The sequence below is a fragment of the Salvelinus namaycush genome, chromosome 33, assembly GCF_016432855.1.
Source record: "Salvelinus namaycush isolate Seneca chromosome 33, SaNama_1.0, whole genome shotgun sequence".
Taxonomy (NCBI): Eukaryota; Metazoa; Chordata; class Actinopteri; order Salmoniformes; family Salmonidae; genus Salvelinus; species Salvelinus namaycush.
In genome coordinates this window covers 28,930,836-28,954,321 of record NC_052339.1, presented here as the reverse complement: position 1 = coordinate 28,954,321, position 23,486 = coordinate 28,930,836, and the positions used below count along the sequence as shown (strand labels likewise).

The window sequence follows — 23,486 nt, the reverse complement described above, 5'->3', positions numbered from 1 at the left end:
TGTCACATTCTGTAAAAGGTTTCCAAAGCACACATATCCCTGCGGTGCTCGTCTTTTCAGTTCACTGTAGCTAGCGACTTGAACGAGCTGCAACAAACAATCAAACTGGACAGTTTTATCTCAATTTCTTTATTCAAAGACTCAATCATGGACACTCTTACTGACAGTTGTGGCTGCTTTGTGTGATGTATTGTTGTCTCTACCTTCTTCCCCTTTGTGCTGTTGTCTGTGCCCAATAATGTTTGTATCATGTTTTGTGCTGCTACCATGTTGTTGTCATGTTGTGTTGTTACCATGCTGTGTTGTCATGTGTTGCTGCCTTGCTATGTTGTTCTCTTAGGTCTCTCTTTATGTAGTGTTGTGTTGTCTCTCTTGTCGTGATGTGTTTTGTCCTATATTTTTATTTTATTTATTTGTATTTTTAATCCCAGCCCCCGTCCCAGCAGGAGGCCTTTTGTCTTTTGGTAGCCGTCATTGTAAATAAGAATTTGTTCTTAACTGATTTGCCTAGTTAAATAAAAATAAATAAACTCTATGCAAATGGTGGTCATACCAGATACTGACTGGTTTTAAGGTATTTGTGACCAACACATGCATATCTATATTCCCAGTTGTGAAATCCATATATTAATGAATTTATTTCAATTGACTGATTTCCTTATTTGAACTGTAACTCAGTAAAATCTTTGAAATTGTTGCCTGTTGCGTTTATTTTGGTTCAGTGTATGTTTGTATACAGATGATGATTTGTTGCTCTTGTTTCTGTTAGAGTTATTAGCCTACACTTGAACGTACGTTCTTAGTCTTTCTAATATGCCACCAAAGCTTCTCTCTTTCATTGATGAGAGCTTTATAATGACAGAAAAAAAATATTTATGTATAAAATGTATGTATTAAAACATGTTTTTTTTTCTCAGAGCCAATGGAAGTATTTCACTCTGCTCCCCCCACTCTCCTGCTCCTCCCCCCTCTCTCTCTCCAAGGCCATTCCCGTAAGCTCCCGCTGAGCAAGGCATATTTGTGGCGATCCTCCCTACAGTTAGCAGAGGGGAAATTAGGATCTGGAACTGACTAGTGTAGCAATAAAATGCCTCAATTTAAACTCCAAACATATCGCTAACAGTTCAACGCTTCAATTTAGCCTCTGACATGGCTGAAGCCACAGAAACATCTGGCTGTGTGTGTGTAAGGAGAAACATTTCCCAAAAGGCAAAAGCAAATAATTCATTGGTTATGCATGTTGCTACAGGCAACCTACTTATAAAGGGAGAGTAAAACATGGACAACCAGAAAAGGAGAAAGGGCCAGGGGAGGATTCCATTAATAAGTGCTCTAGTGGTCTGCCACACACTGAATGTGTGTGTGTGTGTTTTCTGCCATGAAAGTGACCATAGCGCTGGACTCAGTTCAAAGGGTTCCTTCCGTATCCTGTTTGCAGTCGTGTCACTGGCACACACACACACACACACACACACACACACACACACACACACACACACACACACACACACACACACACACACACACACACACACACACACACGAGAGCAGTAAAAACAGCAGCGTAGAGGCACCATGTTCCCGTGGTTGAAACTTGAAGACCATTTCTGCTGCTTGCTTTGGAAACAGACATGATTTTCTGAGTCACCACAGCACACACACACTCGCCCAAAGTCAGTCGTATGACTAAGAAGTCCCAATTGAGGCCCTTTCCAAACACACACACAGTAGTAAGTTAAGTAAAAACACAGGACCCCAAGAAAGTCAACATTCACCAAAGTTGGGCTTAAAAACCTCTTCTGACACACTGCAAACATAGACGAACTCTCATGCAAATCACTCACATTCTCTCTCTCTTTCTCAAACACACCTACCCTTAAGCACACCCCTCTACACCGGGTGTGTATCCTAACCCAGATCCCGCCCTTTACCCTAAACTGGGTTCGTATCCAAATCCCAACTCTCTCCCTTCTTTGAGCCCACCCCTCACTTTATTCATGTTCAGTCTGATGTTTTGTTTTGAGTCCTGTTTTTTCTTTTTCTTTTCATTTCTACAATGGTAAAGCAACTTAAGGTCTTTGAAAAGCACAATTTAAGTCCCATGTATACTGAACAAAAATATAAACACAACATGCAACAATTTCAAAGATTTTGCTGAGTTACAGTTCATATCAGGTAATCAGTCAATTGAAATAAATGAATTGGGCTCTAATCTATGGATTTTACATGACTGGACAGGGGCGCAGCCATCGGTGGGCCCACCCATTTCAGGGGCCAGGTCCACCAACTGGGGAGCCAGGCACAGCCAATCAGAATTAGTTTTTCCCCAAAAAAGGGCTTTACTGCAGACAGAAATACTCCTCGGCACCCTCCCTCTCTGACGATCCCGCAGGTGAAGAAGCCGGATGTGGCGGTCCTGGGCTGGTTACACGCGGTCTGCGGTTGTGAGGCCGGTTGGACGTACTACCAAATTCTCTAAAACAACGTTGGAGGCGGCTTATGGTAATTAACAAATTCTCTGGCAACAGCTCTGGCAATTGCACACTCCCACAAAACTTGACACATCTGTGGTATTGTGTTGCATGACTGCACATTTTAGAGCTGCCTTGTATTATCCCCAGCACAAGGTGTACCTGTGTAACGATCATGCTGTTTAATCAGCTTCTTGATATGCCACACCTGTCAGGAGGATGGATTATCTTGACAAAAGGATCAAATTCTCACTAACAGGGATGTAAACAAATGTGTGCACATCATTTGAGAGAAATTAGCTTTTTGTGCGTATGGAACATTTCTGGGATCTTTAATTTCAGCTCATGAAACATGGGACCAACACTTTACATGTTGCATTTATATTTTTGTTCAGTGTACTATTATTATGCTCCATGTTCCATTCCTACCCATGCAGTACAGTGTCCTAAAATATATACATTATTTGTCCACCTGGTGAGTAATCAGTAACAATGTTAAATATTAAAGTGAATATGCAAATTCTGTTCTTTGTGGAGGGGTGGGGACAGGGTGATATATTGACAGAACAGGGTGTAGCGTCACAGATCACTCCCTACAGTACACTGTATACCGAAGCTAGGACTTGTAATGGCTCTGAACCAGTCTACGGGCCAGCAACTCTGTCTGTCCCATCTACTGAACTTTGGAATCATGGACAGACAAAGGGACATAACGCTCTTTGAAGTTAGAGTAGTAGCGGCTGTGTGTGTGTGGGGGTGACAGATGAGGGGGGATTCTGTATATTTACCAAGGGCTTAGTTTTACTACTCTGAACACCTGCTGAAACTTTGAGCTGTGTATTGTATGGCAATGGTGGATATTTTTACACACATGCACAATAACCATCAGAGACAGGTGTACAGTGCATACTTAAAGTAGTCAGGCCACTTGACTCTTTCCACATTTTGTTACATTACAGCCTTATTCTAAAATTGATTAAATTATTTATATTTTCTCAACAATCTACACACAATACACTATAATGACAAAGCGAAAACATACTTTTTGAAAGTTTGCAAAATGTATAAAAAAAATATTTTAAAAATTGCTTAAGTATTCAGACCCTTTGCTATGAGACTAAAAATTGAGCTCAGATGCATCCTGTTTCCATTGATCATCCTTGAGATGTTTCTACAACTTGGAGTCCACCTGTTGTAAATTCAATTGGACATGACTTGGAAAGGCTCCACAGCTGACAGTGCATGTCAGAGCAAAATCCAAGCCATGAGGTCGAAGGAATTGTCCGTAGAGCTAAGAGACAAGACTGTGTCGAGGCACAGATCTGGGGGGGGGGGGGGGGGGGGAAGGGTACAAAAAACATTTCTGCAGCATTGAAGGTCCCCAGGAACACAGTGGCCTCCATCATTTATAAATGGAAGAAGTTTCGAACCACCAATACTCTTCTTAGAGCTTGCCACCCGGCTAAACTGAGCAATCAGGGAAGAAGGGCCTTGGTCAGGGAGGTGACCAAGAACCCAATGGTCACTCTGACACAGCTCCAGAGTTCCTCTGTGGAGATGGGAGAACCTTCCAGAAGGAAGTTTCTGAATGTCCTTGAGTGGCCCAGCCAGAGCCCGGACTTGAAGACTTGAGCCAGGACTTGAACCCGATCGAACATCTCTAGAGAGACATGAAAATAGCTGTGCAGCGACGCTCCCCATCCAACCTGACAGAGCTTGAGAGCATCTGCAGAGAAGAATGGGAGAAACACCCCAAATACAGGTGTGCCAAGCATGTAGCGTCAGACCCAAGAAGACTCAAGGCTGTAATTGCTGCCAAAGGTGCTTCAACAAAGTACTGAGTAAAGGGTCTGAATACTTATGTAAATGTGATATTTCTGTTTTTAATTGTTTATACATTTGTAAAAATTTTGAAAAACCTGTTTTTGCTTTGTCATTATTGGGTATTGTGTGTAGATTGTGGAGGGAAAACCCCCCTAATTGAATCCATTTTAGAATAAGGTTGTAACGTAACAAAATGTGGAAGAAGTCAAGGGGTCCGAATTCTTTCCAAATGAACTCTATAAGTACACAATTGTTTATTTCGTCTTTTATTATTTCATGACACCAATTTCAAATGTACATAATAATATGGGTACAGTCCTTTTCATTTCAGTGTATCATACAGTTATTTACTTGTAGAGCATATCCCAAAGAGAAAATAACAAAACCCAAATCAGAACAGCCACTTTAGATAAGAACCATCCGAGACACTGCAACACGCAGAGGCAGAACGAGACAGGGAATGAAGGAAGGAGGGAGGCATGGAGCGAGGGAATCAGTGTTCTTCATCTTCACATTTCCAACATAAACAAACAAAGCCAATGAATGGTAGTGATGATGATCATGTACATCATATATAATAAGACGACTCTGAATCAAAATACACACAATAAAGAGAAAAGAATGATAAAGTGATGTGCACATTTCTTTGGAGGAATAAAGTCTTAAGAGATAAATAAGTTATAAAATAGAGACTATCAAAACAACAAAGAGAGAGACGTGACGAAATAAAGGCAGGCGATTTTGACTTCAAGTAGGCGATTCCCCAGAGCCATGAACATACAGACGTCAGTTAGTAAGCTAGTCCTCTCCATGTTGACACCAAAAGGTTCCGGAACAATCACATTCTGACATAGAACGCCACTAACATTCTAAATAGACTGGACTGCAACATTCATAAAGCTTTTGGTGCCGACATGGCGCAAGCTAAAATTCTAAATCAAACCCAATTAGGTGCATCTCAATAGTCTATAATGACTTCCTCTACTCATCTCGTCTTCTCTCCTTGAGACGAGGAAGTCACTTCAGAGTATTGATATACACCCTGGACCCTGATCGAATACTTCAAAGCGCACCCCTCCTTCCTCCCTTCCTAGGGCTCAGCCAGATAGCTCTCCCCTTTCGAGTCACAGAGGAGTGAAGGATGCATCTAGAAGGTATTCGAACAGAGACCCTGACCTGGCCTATCACTGGTGGCTGGGCCAGCGCTCCCGGACACTGGAGGCTCATGGGATATGTAGTGCGCTGGGGCCCCAGGCAGCCGGCGGAAGGATAGATCATTTCTTCCTCTGGAAGACGTTGGCCAGCATGGCACCGGACGTGGTCAGCTGACCCATCTTACTCAGGAACTTGGTTTTAGCGTCTTCACCAACCAGACTAGCAGCAATGGACACAGAGCTACAGGAACAGAAACACAATGAACACGTTGGCCAGCATGTCTTCTCCTACTAGCACAGAGTTTGCTGATTACTACTTTGAGGGAAAATGTACTTACTACGACTGATATGTGGTTGTCCCACCTAGCTATCCTAAGATGAATGCACTACCTAAGTCATTCTGGATAAGAGCGTCTGCTAAATCACTAAAATGTCAACGTGTACATTTATTGTAGAGCTTAGACATAGCATCATCCTCACACAGAGAGCTACAGTTTATTAGGTACACCCATCTAGTACTGGGTCGGAACCCCTTTTGCCTCCAGAACAGCCTGAATTCTTCAGAGCATGGATTCTATGTTCAGACATGCTGTGGCTTTCAAACGTTGCTCAATTGGTATGAAGGGACCTGACGTGTGTCAGGAAAACATTCCATACACCAGTACACCACCGCCAGCAGCCTGTACCGTTGACACCAGGCAGGATGGGGCCATGGACTCATGCTGCTTACGCCAAATCCTTACTCTGCCATCAGCATGACACAACCGGGATTTGTCGTACCGGGTATTGTTTTTCCACTCCTCAATTGTCCAGTGTTGGTGATCGTGTGCCCACTGGAATGGCTTCTTCTGGTTTGTAGCTGATAGTGAAACCTGGTGTGGTCGTCTGCTTCAATAGCCCATCCGTCACAAGGGCCCACAAGTTGTGCTTTCCCGAGATGCCGTTCTGCACACCACTGTCTGTTTGTGGCCCACCTGTTAGCTTGCACTATTCTTGCCACTCTACTTCAACGAGCTGTTTTCACCCACAGGACAGCCGCTGACTGGATGTTTCTTGTTTGTTGTACCATTCCAAGGAAAACCCTAGACACTGTTGTGCGTGAAAAGCCCAGGAAGCCACTCAAAGTCGCTTAGGTCACTTGTTTTGTCCATTCTAACGTTCAATCGAACAGTAACTGAATGTCTCGATGCCTGTCTGCTTGCTTTATAGAACAAGCCACGTGACCATTTTTGTGAACCGGGTGAACTAATAAGTACCTAATAAACTGTCCAGAGTGTATATATGGGTTATATTGGGCCTCCTGAATGGCGCAGTGGTCTAAGGCACTGCATCGCAGTGTTAGCTGTGCCACTAGAGATTCTGGGTTCGAGTTGAGGCTCTGTCACAGCCAGCCACGAACGGGAGACCCATGGGGCGGCGCACAATTGGCCCAGCGTCAATTGGATACCAAAAAATTGTGGATAAAAATAAAAATAAAATATATATATAACAATGGGATATATTATATAGCCTATAGAATGGCACATACTGTATCTTATATAGCCTGGACACAAAGAATCAGTATACTATCACTCATCCAGAATGTTTTCCCTATAAATTCCACAATCTTTCTCTCCCTAAACATACAGTTCAGAGTGATTGACAGTGTGTTGTTAACTGTCAAATGCACATTTGTTTGCTTTGTTCTGCTCTTGTTTCAGTCTCTCCGTCCATATATTTGGACAGGTAAATGGAAAAGCTTTTTCCTAAGCGTTAACAGTAACAGTCTCTACTGACTGACAGTTAGGAGAGTTCCTCTTTTTCCCTCTCTGCCTAAATCTGGTTGAACAACAGCAGATAAAGAACTGTAGGGGAACAACTGTTCAACTAAATATGGTCAATAGTCAAATGAAAGTTATGTAAAATGCTGGAGTTGAGTGCCATAGTGTAGTAACATGGTTGTTGATAGATGCTTTGAGTCTAAAACAGAACCATCTCTTGTCTCTAACACTGTGCATGATGATGCTGAGAGATTCTAAAGTTAGAATTAAACATGATGATTAAACCAACAACCTCAAAACAAGACTCAATATGACATTGGGGTGTGTGACTGTGTTACTAAGCTACAGCCTCAGAGTTTAAGAGTTCAGAGGGTACACGTGTGAGCACATACACGGTTCTGTTTTTAATGAGGCAGAAACACATGTTCACAAGACAGCCACACTATGGGCTGTGGTCCAACAGTCTTTAATAGTTGATTTCCTCTACTCCCTAACCTCCCCCTCCCACCCACACTATGGCTGAGTCCCAATGCTCTCCTCCCCCTAGCCTCCCTTCCTCACCACTGTCCTGAATCTAAAGGCTGCAGTTTCTCTACTGTTTATGCAGCTAGGCTTCCAGAGGGTCATATGACTGTGACCCAACAAGTCAACAGCACTCATGGTGTGGGATGAAAACCAGCGGATAAAGACTAGGAGAGTTTGTAGAGTTTTGTGTTTTGTGTGTGTGTGTGTGTGTATTTTGAATGCTCCGACATAGCAAACAGACATAGCACACAGATACATCACACAGACACAGCACACAGGACTGTGATTGTGTACTGATTTACTGGTGTGCGTTAGTACTCACCCCTCTGCCTGTCCGATCCCTCTGTTTTCTACCTTTATCTCCCCCTCCTTGATCATGGAGCTCAGGATCACCTGCAACAGGACAGGAGACACACACAGTGGAAAAGATACCAGTTAGACTGCTGTGCTGTGGAAAGTATGCCTGGTGAGTCTCCCTCCTGGAGACAACATCACGCTGTGTGGAAAGTGGTCTGGGAATCAGCTGGTCTTTAACTGGCATGGGAAACAGGTCATTTGATGTGGTTTGGGAGAGCTACCGTGTGTGTGTGTGTGTGTACCTCGTGTTCAGGAGATAGCTGTTCCATGTCAGTCCTCAGACACCTCAGGCCAGGCAGGAAGTGATTCACCATCAGCTCCTCTGAGATGACTGGAGCAGGAGGTCAAGGACCGGACAACTGAACACAAAGTTTACCTACACTGAACACTGGACAACCAAACACCAACACAGAGTTAAACACTACTGAATACTGGACGACCAAACATCAACAGAGTTAAACACTACTGAACACTGGCCAACTGAACCGTTGTGAGTGAAGTAATATTATAACACTAACACAGAGTTTAAAAACAAGTAAGATTAGTGAGGTTATATGACTACATTACCCAGAGGGCCACAGTACTTCCACTGCCTCGTTGCACACTGATGATGTCACAGTCCCAGGCTCTGATAGAGTAGCCACTGTGACCAAAGCTACATGCGACCCCCCGTATAGCCTGCGATATTCGCACATTACCAAAACTCAGCCAGCTGGTGTGTGTGAGTGTGTGAGGTGGCATGGAAGTCACTAGAGAGGTAGGTCTCTGTGCTGCAAAATACGCCCTTGAGGAGCCTCACTATTTTGGGAACATATTTAGGGAGGAACGTGCACGCATGCATGCACATGCCATATGCTGGGAATTCTGAACAAAGGCTTGGAGGCAGCTCTCCCTCTGTCATTTTCTCTTCTGGCTTCTCCGTCTCTCTGAGGCAGACTGTGGTCGGTAACTGTCCGTCTCTCTCATTTTCGCTCTCCCTCTCTGTGGGCTGTGGTCCGTCTCTCTCTCCGTCTCCCTCCCTCTCTCCGCCCACTCAACCCTGTAATCAGCATACGGCCCCAAAATGGAGAGTTTATTTTCCTTTCTCAACTCGCCAGCGGGACAAGCAACCAATGTATAAATACACATACAGCTAATGTATTTAACTTATTCAGTGTACTATATATATATATATATATATATATATATATATATATATATATATATATATATATATATATATATATATATACACATATACCACACTGACTGAGGCAGGGTTGGTCGATTACAACCCACAACCACAAATAGTGAACTTCTAACCATCTGCCCCACAGTAACCTAGTCTGACCACAGTAACCTAGTCTTGACCCAGGTCTTGTTATTCTAAAGACGTATTCTGAGTCACAGCTATAAAAGTGAAATAAAACACTCTCCCCTGAGCCCCAGCCAAGCCAACACTCTGCTCTGGGTACAGTTCTTGAAAAGTCTTAAGTACATACCGCTAGGTGGACACATTTAAAAACCAGTTCATGAACTATTGCCCTATTTTAGCTTTTCCCTTTAAAGGCCTCTTGACTCAACTCGTTAATATGTAGCGGTTTGTCTCAACCATTAATAAAGGGTGAGGTAAGTTCTGTAAGTGAAGGACACAGTAGCAGGGAACACACACACACACAGCTGATCACCATGGAGCTGAGCGTGGTCTACAGGGAACACACACACACACAGCTGATCACCATGGAGCTGATCACCATGGAGCTGATCACCATGGAGCTGATCACCATGGAGCTGATCACCATGGAGCTGATCACCATGGAGCTGATCACCATGGAGCTGATCACCATGGAGCTGATCACCATGGAGCTGATCACCATGGAGCTGATCGTGGTCTACAGGGAACAACGGGTGGAGCACTCCCCTATTGTCATCGACAGGGCTGCAGTGGAGAGGGTCAAAAGCTTCCTCGGCCTGCACATCACAGAGAACCTGACATGGTCCAATCACACCACCACAGTGGTGAAGGCGGCGCAGCACAGCCTCTTCAACCTCATGCACCTGAAGAAATTCAGCATGGTCCCTGGATCCTGAAGAAGTTCTACAGCTGCAACATCGAGAGCATCTTGACCGGCTGCATCACCGCCTGGTCGGGCAACTGCACCCCCTCTCAACCGCAAGGCTCTACATAGGGTGATGCGGACGGCCCAATACATGACTGTGGGTGAGCTCCCTGCCCTCTAGGTCTTCTACACCAGACGGTGTCTGAGGAAGGCCCAAAAGATAGTCAAGGACTCCAGTCACCCGGGCCATGGACTGTTCACATCTGCCAGTTACCATCTGGAGTATCGGGTCTCGGACCAACAGGCTCCGAGACAGCTTCTATCACCAGGCCATCAGACTGCTGAAAAGCTAAACCTAGTTGTCTCCCTGCACCTTACAGACTATTTGCACCGGAGAAACTATATGCACGTTAGAGATGACTACCCCCACAGCCAACGCTTACACACAAACACACCCAGAACTCATACATGCAGACCAAGCTGCTGTTCTATTATATAATATTGATTCCACTAGCCACTTTATAATTGTACATACAGGTCCATTATTATTATGTATACATCTTCTAAGACTTGTTATTTTTGACTCATTACATAGTTATTATTGATTCATGTACAGCATTGTTGAGGGAGCTAGCTGTTTATTACCTATGCATAGTCACTTTACCCCAACCTACATGTACAAAATAACTTGACTAACCTGTACCCCTACACATTGACTCGGTACTGGTACCCCCTGTATATAGCCTCGTTATTGTTATTTTACTATTTTTACTTTAGTTTATCTAGCAAATATTTTCTTAACTCGTTCTTGACCTGCATTGTTGGTTAAGGGCTTGTAAGTAAGCATTTCACGGTAAGGTTGTATTCGGAGAATGTGACAAATAACAGATTTGATTTGACATAAGCATTGTGCTGCACCTTTTATACCTGCTGTATGTGACGAATACATTTTATTTGAATTTGATTTGACACACACACACACACACACACACACACACACACACACACACACACACACACACACACACACACACACACACACACACACACACACACATACATACATACATACATACAAAGACGTGCACATCCACACACAAACGTCAGTGTTGATTGAAGGATACAGCAACAGGAGAGAGCGCTGTAGGCCTCAAACAGCTGAGTAGCGATGTCTATCCTCTTACTCTCTGTAGCCTGGACGTTGTTACCCAACGCTAGTTTGTGGAGGTGAGGCAGCACAACTGGAAGACAAAAAACAGACAATATCACTGTGTGTGTGTGTGTGTGTGTATGTATTTGAGTCCATATGTGCATGTGAGTGTGTCTGCGCTCTTGTTTTAGTGTGCCTTTGCAATAGTGTGTGTGTGTGTGTGTATGTATGTGTCCGTACTGACACTCGTCTGTGAAGTGTGGTTCAGCATAGTGTGTGTGTGTATTATCAGTAGTACTGACACTCGTCTCTGAAGCGTGGCTCAGCGTTGGGTCCGACCCGGCCAAAGGTCCTGATGATCTCCATGTGTAGAGAGTGTTGGTCCTGGTACTGTGGGTCCTCCAGGAACGACGCTAGCTGCATCTTCACACGCTCCAACAGCTGGGACACACACACACACACACATACATTAATACATGCATGTACGCAAACACACATGCATGCCAACATGGATACTCCCCCTAATACACACGGACACAATACAAAACACACCTGTGCTCAAACATATAACCCAGACTTGTTTAATGCATGAGTGTAGTATGTGCATATATGCAAATCAGCATGTCCATACCTCTTTTTGCGTGACCGTCTCCATGATGGTACCAAAGGCAGGGATAGTAGATATCCTAACTGAACTATAAGCCAGACAGGAGTTAGAATAGAGCCAGGTCTCTGCTTTATTAAAACTACAATATGCAGCTCAGAAGATAATATAAAACAGACCAACACCAACCAATCATCAGTGTGGATCATGTATGTTAATGCCAAGGTTAATGGTGATGTTAGATCATTCCGGTGTCCGTATGGATTTAAATAATATAATACACTAAATAGAACCAGGAGGATGCAGAGGAAGGAGGGATAGAGAGAAGAGGAGAGGAAACGTCTCGTCTTCGTTGACTCACAATTCAGGGCCACTGCACAGTGTAATAAGAGCCGGGGCCACCCGGCGGTCTATTAAAGCTTCTGACATGCCTCGTAGAATCAACTGGAAACGGTTAGGAGGGAGGGAGAGACGAAGAGGTTAGGAGGGAGGGAGGGGGGAGGAAGAGAGAGGTAGGGGTGAAGACAATCGTCCAGGACCTGAGGGTTGGGGGGGTCTGCTAAAAAGGGGGTGAGGAGAAGGATGGGGTGGTAATGCATTACAGCTGAGCATGCTGGGATGATCTCCACATGCAGCCAATCAGAGCGCGAGTTGGGGTAGTGTAGCAGGCGGATGATGCAAAGAACATGATTGGGTAGATCATGCCAGAAAGGACAAAATTACCTATATTGTCAGAACTGATGATCAAGTACATTACATATTTTGTCTTAATTGAGGACTAGGTTAGGATTAAGGTTAGAGGTAAGGGTTTGGGCTAGTGTTTAGAAAGCATCATACTGCTGTCCTTTCAAGCATGGTTATATAGTGACTACCGGGGTGTGGGTTAGTGTCGCACACTGATGATGCCTGGTGTTAGTGACAGTAAACACAGAACCGCACACGGTCGACCGCACCTCAACCTCTACAGGAAGAAAGCCCAAAGAAGACTTTTACCCAGAGTCAGAGACCTTAAACTATCTAGGAGCACAGACAGGGCAACTACCCTAAAGATACACAGGTTTAGAGAAAGCACCTACTTTGGAATTGATTTGTGTTGCAAAGCCTCATTGTCCCTGAGTTTTGAGAAAAAAAATCCTAAGTCAAACCATTGACTCCTTTAACAATGGATGTATGTTTCCATACCAACTACAGTCCTGAAAGATCTGGTGTTATTCAATATATATCCTCATCAAAGAGGTTAGGGTTCTTCCTGCGAGGTTGGAGGAGGGGTCGAGGTGGCCAGACAAGGCAGCAGGAGACACTTACATCTCAGGGTCGCTGGAGAGCGTGATGAGAGCAGGCACCACCCTCTGAGCCACCAGCGTCTCATTCACCCCCTTCACCAGCAGCTGATTGGACAACACAGCCGTGATGTCACAGCCCAGGGGCGGGTGATGGACAGAGCCAGCAGTGTCATGGCAACACGCCGAGAGAGGGAGGAGAGGGAAAAAGGAAAACAAAAAGAAAGAAAGAAAGAAAGTGATACACAACGACAAGAAGTAGCAGCAGCGCCAAGGTAGGAACGCATGTCACGCACGCGCAAGCCCGCACGTAAACACACAGGTAAACAAACAAAAAAGAAAAACAACCAATAAGTGAGAAGCAAAGCAAACAGAGCTGCTGAACAGAGTTGGTAGAAGTTCCCCCTAACCAGTGGTCCAGAGTCAGATTTTTGTTCATGCCCTAATAGTCATGGTTAGGACTGGGGGCAGAGGGATCAGATCCTAGATCTGTGGTTAGGGGCAACTTCTGCCGAATCTGCAGAGAATGGTAGGGAGGGATATACGACTATGAGATGGTGATAGGGGGGTTAAGTGTCTATAACACTATGACAGTAAATGGGGATGTCCACACCACTATGACAATGAAGGTGGATGTCTATACCACTATGTCAGTGAAGGGGGATGTCCATACCACTATGACAGTAAAGGGGGATGTCTATACCGCTATGACAGTGAAGGGGGATGTCTATACCGCTATGACAGTGAAGGGGGATGTCTATACCACTATGACAGTGAAGAGGGATGTCTATACCACTATGACAGTAAAGAGGGATGTCTATACCACTATGACAGTGAAGGGGGATGTCTATACCACTATGACAGGGAAGGGGGGAGGGGGGGGATGTCTATACCACTATGACAGTGAAGGGGGGATGTCTATACGACTATGACAGCGAAGGGGGATGTCTATACCACTATGACAGCGAAGGGGGATGTCTATACCACTACGGCAGCGAAGGGGGATGTCTATACCACTACGACATCGAAGGGGGATGTCTATACCACTATGGCAGCGAAGGGGGATGTCTATACCACTATGACAGTGAAGAGTGATGTCTATACCACTATGATAGTAAAGAGGGATGTCTATACCACTATGACAGTAAAGAGGGATGTCTATACCACTATGATAGTAAAGAGGGATGTCTATACCACTATGACAGTAAAGAGGGATGTCTATACCACTATGACAGTGAAGAGGGATGTCTATACCACTATGATAGTAAAGAGGGATGTCTATACCACTATGACAGTAAAGAGGGATGTCTATACCACTATGACAGTAAAGGGGGATGTCTACACCACTATGACAGTAAAGGGGGATGTCTACACCACTATGACAGTAAAGAGGGATGTCTATACCACTATGACAGTAAAGAGGGATGTCTATACCACTATGACAGTAAAGAGGGATGTCTATACCACTATGACAGTGAAGAGGGATGTCTATACCACTATGACAGTGAAGGGGGATGTCTATACCACTATGACAGTGAAGAGGGATGTCTATACCACTATGACAGTGAAGGGGGATGTCTATACCGCTATGACAGTAAAGAGGGATGTCTATACCACTATGACAGTAAAGAGGGATGTCTATACCGCTATGACAGTGAAGAGGGATGTCTATACCACTATGACAGTAAAGAGGGATGTCTATACCGCTATGACAGTGAAGAGGGATGTCTATACCACTATGACAGTGAAGGGGGATGTCTATACCGCTATGACAGTGAAGGGGGATGTCTATACCGCTATGACAGTGAAGGGGGATGTCTATACCACTATGACAGTAAAGAGGGATGTCTATACCACTATGACAGTGAAGAGGGATGTCTATACCACTATGACAGCGAAGGGGGATGTCTATACAACTCTGACAGTGAAGGGGGATGTCTATACCACTATGACAGTAAAGAGGGATGTCTATACCACTATGACAGTGAAGGGGGATGTCTATACCACTATGACAGTGAAGGGGGATGTCTATACCGCTATGACAGTGAAGAGGGATGTCTATACCACTATGACAGTAAAGAGGGATGTCTATACCGCTATGACAGTAAAGAGGGATGTCTATATTACTATGACAGTGAAGGGGGATGTCTATACCACTATGACAGTAAAGAGGGATGTCTATACCGCTATGACAGTGAAGGGGGATGCCTATACCACTATGACAGTAAAGAGGGATGTCTATACCGCTATGACAGTGAAGGGGGATGTCTATACCACTATGACAGTGAAGGGGGATGTCTATACCACTATGACAGTGAAGGGGGATGTCTATACCGCTATGACAGTGAAGAGGGATGTCTATACCACTATGACAGTGAAGGGGGATGTCTATACCACTATGACAGTAAAGAGGGATGTCTATACCGCTATGACAGTGAAGAGGGATGTCTATACCACTATGACAGTGAAGGGGGATGTCTATACCACTATGTCAGTAAAGAGGGATGTCTATACCGCTATGACAGTGAAGGGGGATGTCTATACCACTATGACAGTGAAGGGGGATGTCTATACCGCTATGACAGTGAAGAGGGATGTCTATACCACTATGACAGTAAAGAGGGATGTCTATACCGCTATGACAGTGAAGAGGGATGTCTATACCACTATGACAGTGAAGAGGGATGTCTATACCACTATGACAGTGAAGGGGGATGTCTATACCACTATGACAGTAAAGAGGGATGTCTATACCGCTATGACAGTGAAGGGGGATGTCTATACCACTATGACAGTAAAGAGGGATGTCTATACCACTATGACAGTGAAGGGGGATGTCTATACCACTATGACAGTAAAGAGGGATGTCTATACCGCTATGACAGTAAAGAGGGATGTCTATACCGCTATGACAGTAAAGAGGGATGTCTATACCACTATGACAGTAAAGAGGGATGTCTATACCACTATGACAGTGAAGGGGGATGTCTATACCACTATGACAGTAAAGAGGGATGTCTATACCGCTATGACAGTGAAGGGGGATGTCTATACCACTATGACAGTAAAGAGGGATGTCTATACCACTATGACAGTGAAGGGGGATGTCTATACCACTATGACAGTAAAGAGGGATGTCTATACCGCTATGACAGTGAAGGGGGATGTCTATACCGCTATGACAATAAAGAGGGATGTCTATACCACTATGACAGTAAAGAGGGATGTCTATACCACTATGACAGCGAAGGGGGATGTCTATACCACTATGACAGTGAAGAGGGATGTCTATACAACTATGGCAGTAAAGAGGGATGTCTATACCACTATGACAGTAAAGAGGGATGTCTATACCACTATGACAGTAAAGAGGGATGTCTATACCACTATGACAGCGAAGGGGGATGTCTATACCAATATGACAGTGAAGAGGGATGTCTATACAACTATGGCAGTAAAGAGGGATGTCTATACCACTATGACAGTAAAGAGGGATGTCTATACCACTATGACAGTAAAGGGGGATGTCTATACCGCTATGACAGTGAAGGGGGATGTCTATACCACTATGACAGTAAAGAGGGATGTCTATACCACTATGACAGTAAAGAGGGATGTCTATACCGCTATGACAGTGAAGGGGGATGTCTATACCACTATGACAGTAAAGAGGGATGTCTATACCACTATGACAGTAAAGAGGGATGTCTATACCACTATGACAGCGAAGGGGGATGTCTATACCACTATGTCAGTAAAGAGGGATGTCTATACCACTATGACAGTGAAGAGGGATGTCTATACCACTATGACAGTGAAGGGGGATGTCTATACCACTACGACAGTGAAGAGGGATGTCTATACCACTATGACAGTGAAGGGGGATGTCTATACCACTATGACAGTAAAGAGGGATGTCTATACCGCTATGACAGTGAATAGGGATGTCTATACCACTATGACAGTGAAGAGGGATGTCTATACCACTATGACAGTGAAGGGGGATGTCTATACCGCTATGACAGTAAAGAGGGATGTCTATACCGCTATGACAATAAAGAGGGATGTCTATACCACTATGACAGTAAAGAGGGATGTCTATACCACTATGACAGCGAAGGGGGATGTCTATACCACTATGACAGCGAAGGGGGATGTCTATACCACTATGACAGTGAAGGGGGATGTCTATACCACTATGACAGTAAAGAGGGATGTCTATACCACTATGACAGTAAAGAGGGATGTCTATACCACTATGTCAGTAAAGAGGGATGTCTATACCACTATGACACTAAAGAGGGATGTCTATAACGCTATGACAGTAAAGAGGGATGTATATACCACTATGACAGTAAAGAGGGATGTATATACCACTATGACAGTAAAGAGGGATGTCTATACCGCTATGACAGCGAAGGGGGATGTCTATACCACTACGACAGTGAAGGGGGGAGGGGGATGTCTATACCACTATGACAGTGAAGGGGGATGTCCACACCACTATGACAGTGAAGGGGGATGTCTATACCACTATGTCAGTAAAGAGGGATGTTTATACCACTATGTCAGTAAAGAGGGATGTCTATAGCACTATGACAGCGAAGGGGGATGTCTATACCGCTATGACAGCGAAGGGGGATGTCTATACCACTACGACAGTGAAGGGGGGAGGGGGATGTCTATACCACTATGACAGTGAAGGGGGATGTCTATACCACTATGACAGTGAAGGGGGACGTCCATACCACTATGACAGTGAAGGGGGACGTCCATACCACTATGACAGTGAAGGGTGATGTCTATACCACTATGACAGTGAAGGGGGATGTCTATACCACTATGACAGTAAAGAGGGATGTCTATACCGCTATGACAGTGAAGGGGGATGTCTATACCACTATGACAGTGAAGGGGGATGTCTATACCACTATGACAGTAAAGAGGGATGTCTATACCACTATGACAGTAAAGAGGGATGTATATACCACTATGACAGTGAAGGGGGATGTCTATACCACTATGACAGTAAAGGGGGATGTCTATACCACTATGACAGTGAAGGGGGATGTCTATACCACTATGACAGTGAAGGGGGATGTCTATACCACTATGACAGTAAAGGGGGATGTCTATACCACTATGACAGTGAAGGGGGATGTCTATACCACTATGACAGTGAAGGGGGATGTCTATACCACTATGACAGTGAAGGGGGATGTCTATACCACTATGCCAGTAAAGAGGGATGTCTATACCACTATGACAGTGAAGGGGGATGTCTATACCACTATGACAGTAAAGAGGGATGTCTATACCACTATGACAGTAAAGAGGGATGTATATACCACTATGACAGTGAAGGGGGATGTCTATACCACTATGACAGTAAAGAGGGATGTCTATACCACTATGACAGTGAAGGGGGATGTCTATACCACTATGACAGTGAAGGGGGATGTCTATACCACTATGACAGTAAAGAGGGATGTCTATACCGCTATGACAGTAAAGAGGGATGTCTATACCGCTATGACAGTGAAGGGGGATGTCTATACCACTATGACAGTGAAGGGGGATGTCTATACCACTATGACAGTAAAGAGGGATGTCTATACCACTATGACAGTAAAGAGGGATGTCTATACCACTATGACAGTGAAGGGGGATGTCTATACCACTATGACAGTAAAGAGGGATGTCTATACCACTATGACAGTAAAGGGGGATGTCTATACCACTATGACAGTAAAGAGGGATGTCTATACCACTATGACAGTAAAGAGGGATGTATATACAACTATGACAGCGAAGGGGGATGTCTATACCGCTTTGACAGCGAAGGGGGATGTCTATACCACTACGACAGCGAAGGGGGATGTCTATACCACTATGACAGCGAAGGGGGATGTCTATACCACTACGACAGTGAAGGGGGGAGAGGGATGTCTATACCACTATGACAGTGAAGAGGGGGATGTCTATACCACTATGACAGTGAAGGGGGATGTCTATACCATTATGTCAGTAAAGAGGGATGTCTATACCACTATGACAGTAAAGAGGGATGTCTATACAACTATGACAGCGAAGGGGGATGTCTATACCGCTACGACAGCGAAGGGGGATGTCTATACCGCTACGACAGCGAAGGGGGATGTCTATACCGCTACGACAGTGAAGGGGGATGTCTATACCGCTATGACAGTGAAGGGGGATGTCGAAACCACTAAGACAGTGAAGGTGGGATGTCTATACCACTATGACAGTAAAGAGGGATGTCTATACCACTATGACAGTGAAGGGGGATGTCTATACCACTATGACAGTGAAGGGGGATGTCGAAACCACTAAGACAGTGAAGGTGGGATGTCTATACCACTATGACAGTGAAGGGGGATGTCTATACCACTATGACAGTGAAGGGGGATGTCTATACCACTATGACAGTGAAGGGGGATGTCTATACCACTATGACAGTAAAGAGGGATGTCTATACCACTATGACAGTAAAGAGGGATGTCTATACCACTATGACAGTAAAGAGGGATGTCTATACCACTATGACAGTGAAGAGGGATGTCTATACCACTATGACAGTAAAGAGGGATGTCTATACCACTATGACAGTGAAGAGGGATGTCTATACCGCTATGACAGTGAAGGGGGATGTCTATACCACTATGACAGTGAAGAGGGATGTCTATACCACTATGACAGTAAAGAGGGATGTCTATACCACTATGACAGTGAAGAGGGATGTCTATACCACTATGACAGTGAAGAGGGATGTCTATACCACTATGACAGTGAAGGGGGGATGTCTATACCACTAAGAAAGTAAAGAGGGATGTCTATACCACTATGACAGTAAAGAGGGATGTCTATACAACTATGACAGCGAAGGGGGATGTCTATACCGCTTTGACAGCGAAGGGGGATGTCTATACCACTACGACAGTGAAGGGGGATGTCTATACCACTATGACAGTGAAGGGGGATGTCTATACCACTATGACAGTGAAGGGGGATGTCTATACCACTATGTCAGTAAAGAGGGATGTCTATACCACTATGACAGTAAAGAGGGATGTCTATACAACTATGACAGCGAAGGGGGATGTCTATACAACTATGACAGCGAAGGGGGATGTCTATACCACTACGACAGTGAAGGGGGGAGAGGGATGTCTATACCACTATGACAGTGAAGGGGGATGTCTATACCACTATGAGAGTGAAGGGGGATGTCCATACCACTATGACAGTGAAGGGGGACGTCCATACCACTATGACAGTAAAGAGGGATGTCTATACCGCTATGACAGTAAAGAGGGATGTCTATACCACTATGACAGTGAAGAGGGATGTCTATACCACTATGACAGTGAAGGGGGATGTCTATACCACTATGACAGTAAAGAGGGATGTCTATACCGCTATGACAGTGAAGGGGGATGTCTATACCACTATGACAGTTAAGAGGGATGTCTATACCACTATGACAGTATAGAGGGATGTCTATACCACTATGACAGTGAAGGGGGATGTCTATACCACTATGTCAGTAAAGAGGGATGTCTATGCAACTATGACAGCGAAGGGGGATGTCTATACCGCTATGACAGCGAAGGGGGATGTCTATACCACTACGACAGTGAAGGGGGGAGGGGGATGTCTATACCACTATGACAGTGAAGGGGGATATCTATACCATTATGTCAGTAAAGAGGGATGTCTATACCACTATGACAGTAAAGAGGGATGTCTATACCACTACGACAGTGAAGGGGGGAGGGGGGATGTCTATACCACTATGACAGTGAAGGGGGGAGGGGGATGTCTATACTACTATGACAGTGAAGGGGGATGTCTATACCACTATGACAGTGAAGGGGGAAGTCCATACCACTAGGACAGTGAAGGGGGGATGTCTATACCACTATGACAGTGAAGGGGGATGTCTATACCACTATGACAGCGAAGGGGGATGTCTATACCACTATGGCAGTGAAGAGGGATGTCTATACCACTATGACAGTGAAGAGGGATGTCTATACCACTATGACAGCGAAGGGGGATTTCTATACCGCTATGACAGCGAAGGGGGATGTCTATACCACTATGTCAGTAAAGAGGGATGTCTATACCACTATGACAGTGAAGAGGGATGTCTATACCACTATGACAGTGAACGGGGATGTCTATACCACTATGACAGTGAAGAGTGATGTCTATACCACTATGACAGTGAAGAGGGATGTCTATACCACTATGACAGTGAAGGGGGATGTCTATACCACTATGACAGTGAAGGGGGATGTCTATACCACTATGACAGTAAAGAGGGATGTCTATACAACTATGACAGCGAAGGGGGATGTCTATACCGCTATGATAGTGAAGAGGGATGTCTACACCACTATGACAGTGAAGAGGGATGTCTATACCACTATGACAGTAAAGAGGGATGTCTATACCACTATGACAGTGAAGAGGGATGTCTATACCACTATGACAGTGAAGGGGGATGTCTATACCACTATGTCAGTAAAGAGGGATGTCTATACCGCTATGACAGTGAAGGGGGGATGTCTATAAATCTATGACAGTAAAGAGGGATGTCTATACCACTATGACAGTAAAGAGGGATGTCTATACCACTATGACAGTGAAGGGGGATGTCTATACCACTATGACAGTGAAGGGGGATGTCTATACCACTATGACAGTGAAGGGGGATGTCTATACCACTATGACAGTAAAGAGGGATGTCTATACAACTATGACAGCGAAGGGGGATGTCTATACCACTACGACAGTGAAGGGGGGATGTCTATACCACTATGCTAGTGAAGGGGGGAGGGGGATGTCTATACCACTATGACAGTGAAGGGGGATGTCTATACCACTATGACAGTGAAGGGGGATGTCCATACCACTATGACAGTGAAGGGGGACGTCCCTACCAATATGACAGTGAAGCGGGGGATGTCTATACCACTATGACAGTGAAGGGGGATGTCTATACCACTATGACAGTGAAGGGGGATGTCTATACCGCTATGACAGTGAAGGGGGGATGTCTATAAATCTATGACAGTAAAGAGGGATGTCTATACCACTATGACAGTAAAGAGGGATGTCTATACCACTATGACAGTGAAGGGGGATGTCTATACCACTATGACAGTGAAGGGGGATGTCTATACCACTATGACAGTAAAGAGGGATGTCTATACAACTATGACAGCGAAGGGGGATGTCTATACCGCTATGACAGCGAAGGGGGATGTCTATACCACTACGACAGTGAAGGGGGGATGTCTATACCACTATGCTAGTGAAGGGGGGAGGGGGATGTCTATACCACTATGACAGTGAAGGGGGATGTCTATACCACTATGACAGTGAAGGGGGATGTCTATACCACTATGACAGTGAAGGGGGATGTCCATACCACTATGACAGTGAAGGGGGACGTCCCTACCAATATGACAGTGAAGCGGGGGATGTCTATACCACTATGACAGTGAAGGGGGATGTCTATACCACTATGACAGTGAAGGGGGATGTCTATACCACTATGACAGTGAAGGGGGGATGTCTATACCACTATGACAGTAAAGGGGGGAAGTCTATACCACTATGACAGTGAAGAGGGATGTCTATACCACTATGACAGTGAAGGGGGATGTCTATACCACTATGACAGTAAAGGGGGATGTCTATACCACTATGACAGTAAAGAGGGATGTCTATACCACTATGACAGTAAGGAGGGATGTCTATACCACTATGACAGTAAAGAGGGATGTCTATACCACTATGACAGCGAAGGAGGATGTCTATACCACTATGACAGCGAAGGGGGATGTCTATACCACTATGACAGTGAAGGGGGATGTCTATACCACTATGACAGTAAAGAGGGATGTCTATACCACTATGACAGGAAAGAGGGATGTCTATACCACTATGATAGCGAAGGGGGATGTCTATACCACTATGACAGTGAAGGGGGATGTCCATACCACTATGACAGTGAAGGGGGACGTCCATACCACTATGACAGTGAAGGGGGACGTCCATACCACTATGACAGTGAAAGGGGGGATGTCTATACCACTATGACAGTGAAGGGGGATGTCTATACCACTATGACAGTGAAGGGGGGGATGTCTATACCACTATGACAGTAAAGGGGGGATGTCTATACCACTATGACAGTGAAGAGGGATGTCTATACCACTATGACAGTGAAGGGGGATGTCTATACCACTATGACAGTGAAGGGGGATGTCTATAACACTATGACAGTA

General features: G+C 44.8%; 1 protein-coding gene across 3 annotated transcripts in view; it reads right to left on the bottom strand.

The window, feature by feature from the left end:
- Positions 1-4,545: 4,545 nt before the first annotated feature.
- Positions 4,546-23,486, bottom strand: part of relch (RAB11 binding and LisH domain, coiled-coil and HEAT repeat containing) — a 61,629-nt gene continuing 42,688 nt past the window's right edge. For all 3 annotated transcript variants that reach the window (XM_038972759.1, XM_038972760.1, XM_038972761.1), the window contains exons 23-29: positions 13,190-13,272; positions 11,912-11,975; positions 11,583-11,721; positions 11,255-11,371; positions 8,334-8,422; positions 8,057-8,127; positions 4,546-5,690 (exon numbers count right to left, since the gene is read on the bottom strand). In XM_038972759.1, the coding sequence (XP_038828687.1) occupies positions 5,570-5,690; positions 8,057-8,127; positions 8,334-8,422; positions 11,255-11,371; positions 11,583-11,721; positions 11,912-11,975; positions 13,190-13,272 (684 nt within the window). In that variant the 3' untranslated portion in view covers positions 4,546-5,569. The remainder of the gene's footprint in view (positions 5,691-8,056; positions 8,128-8,333; positions 8,423-11,254; positions 11,372-11,582; positions 11,722-11,911; positions 11,976-13,189; positions 13,273-23,486) is intronic.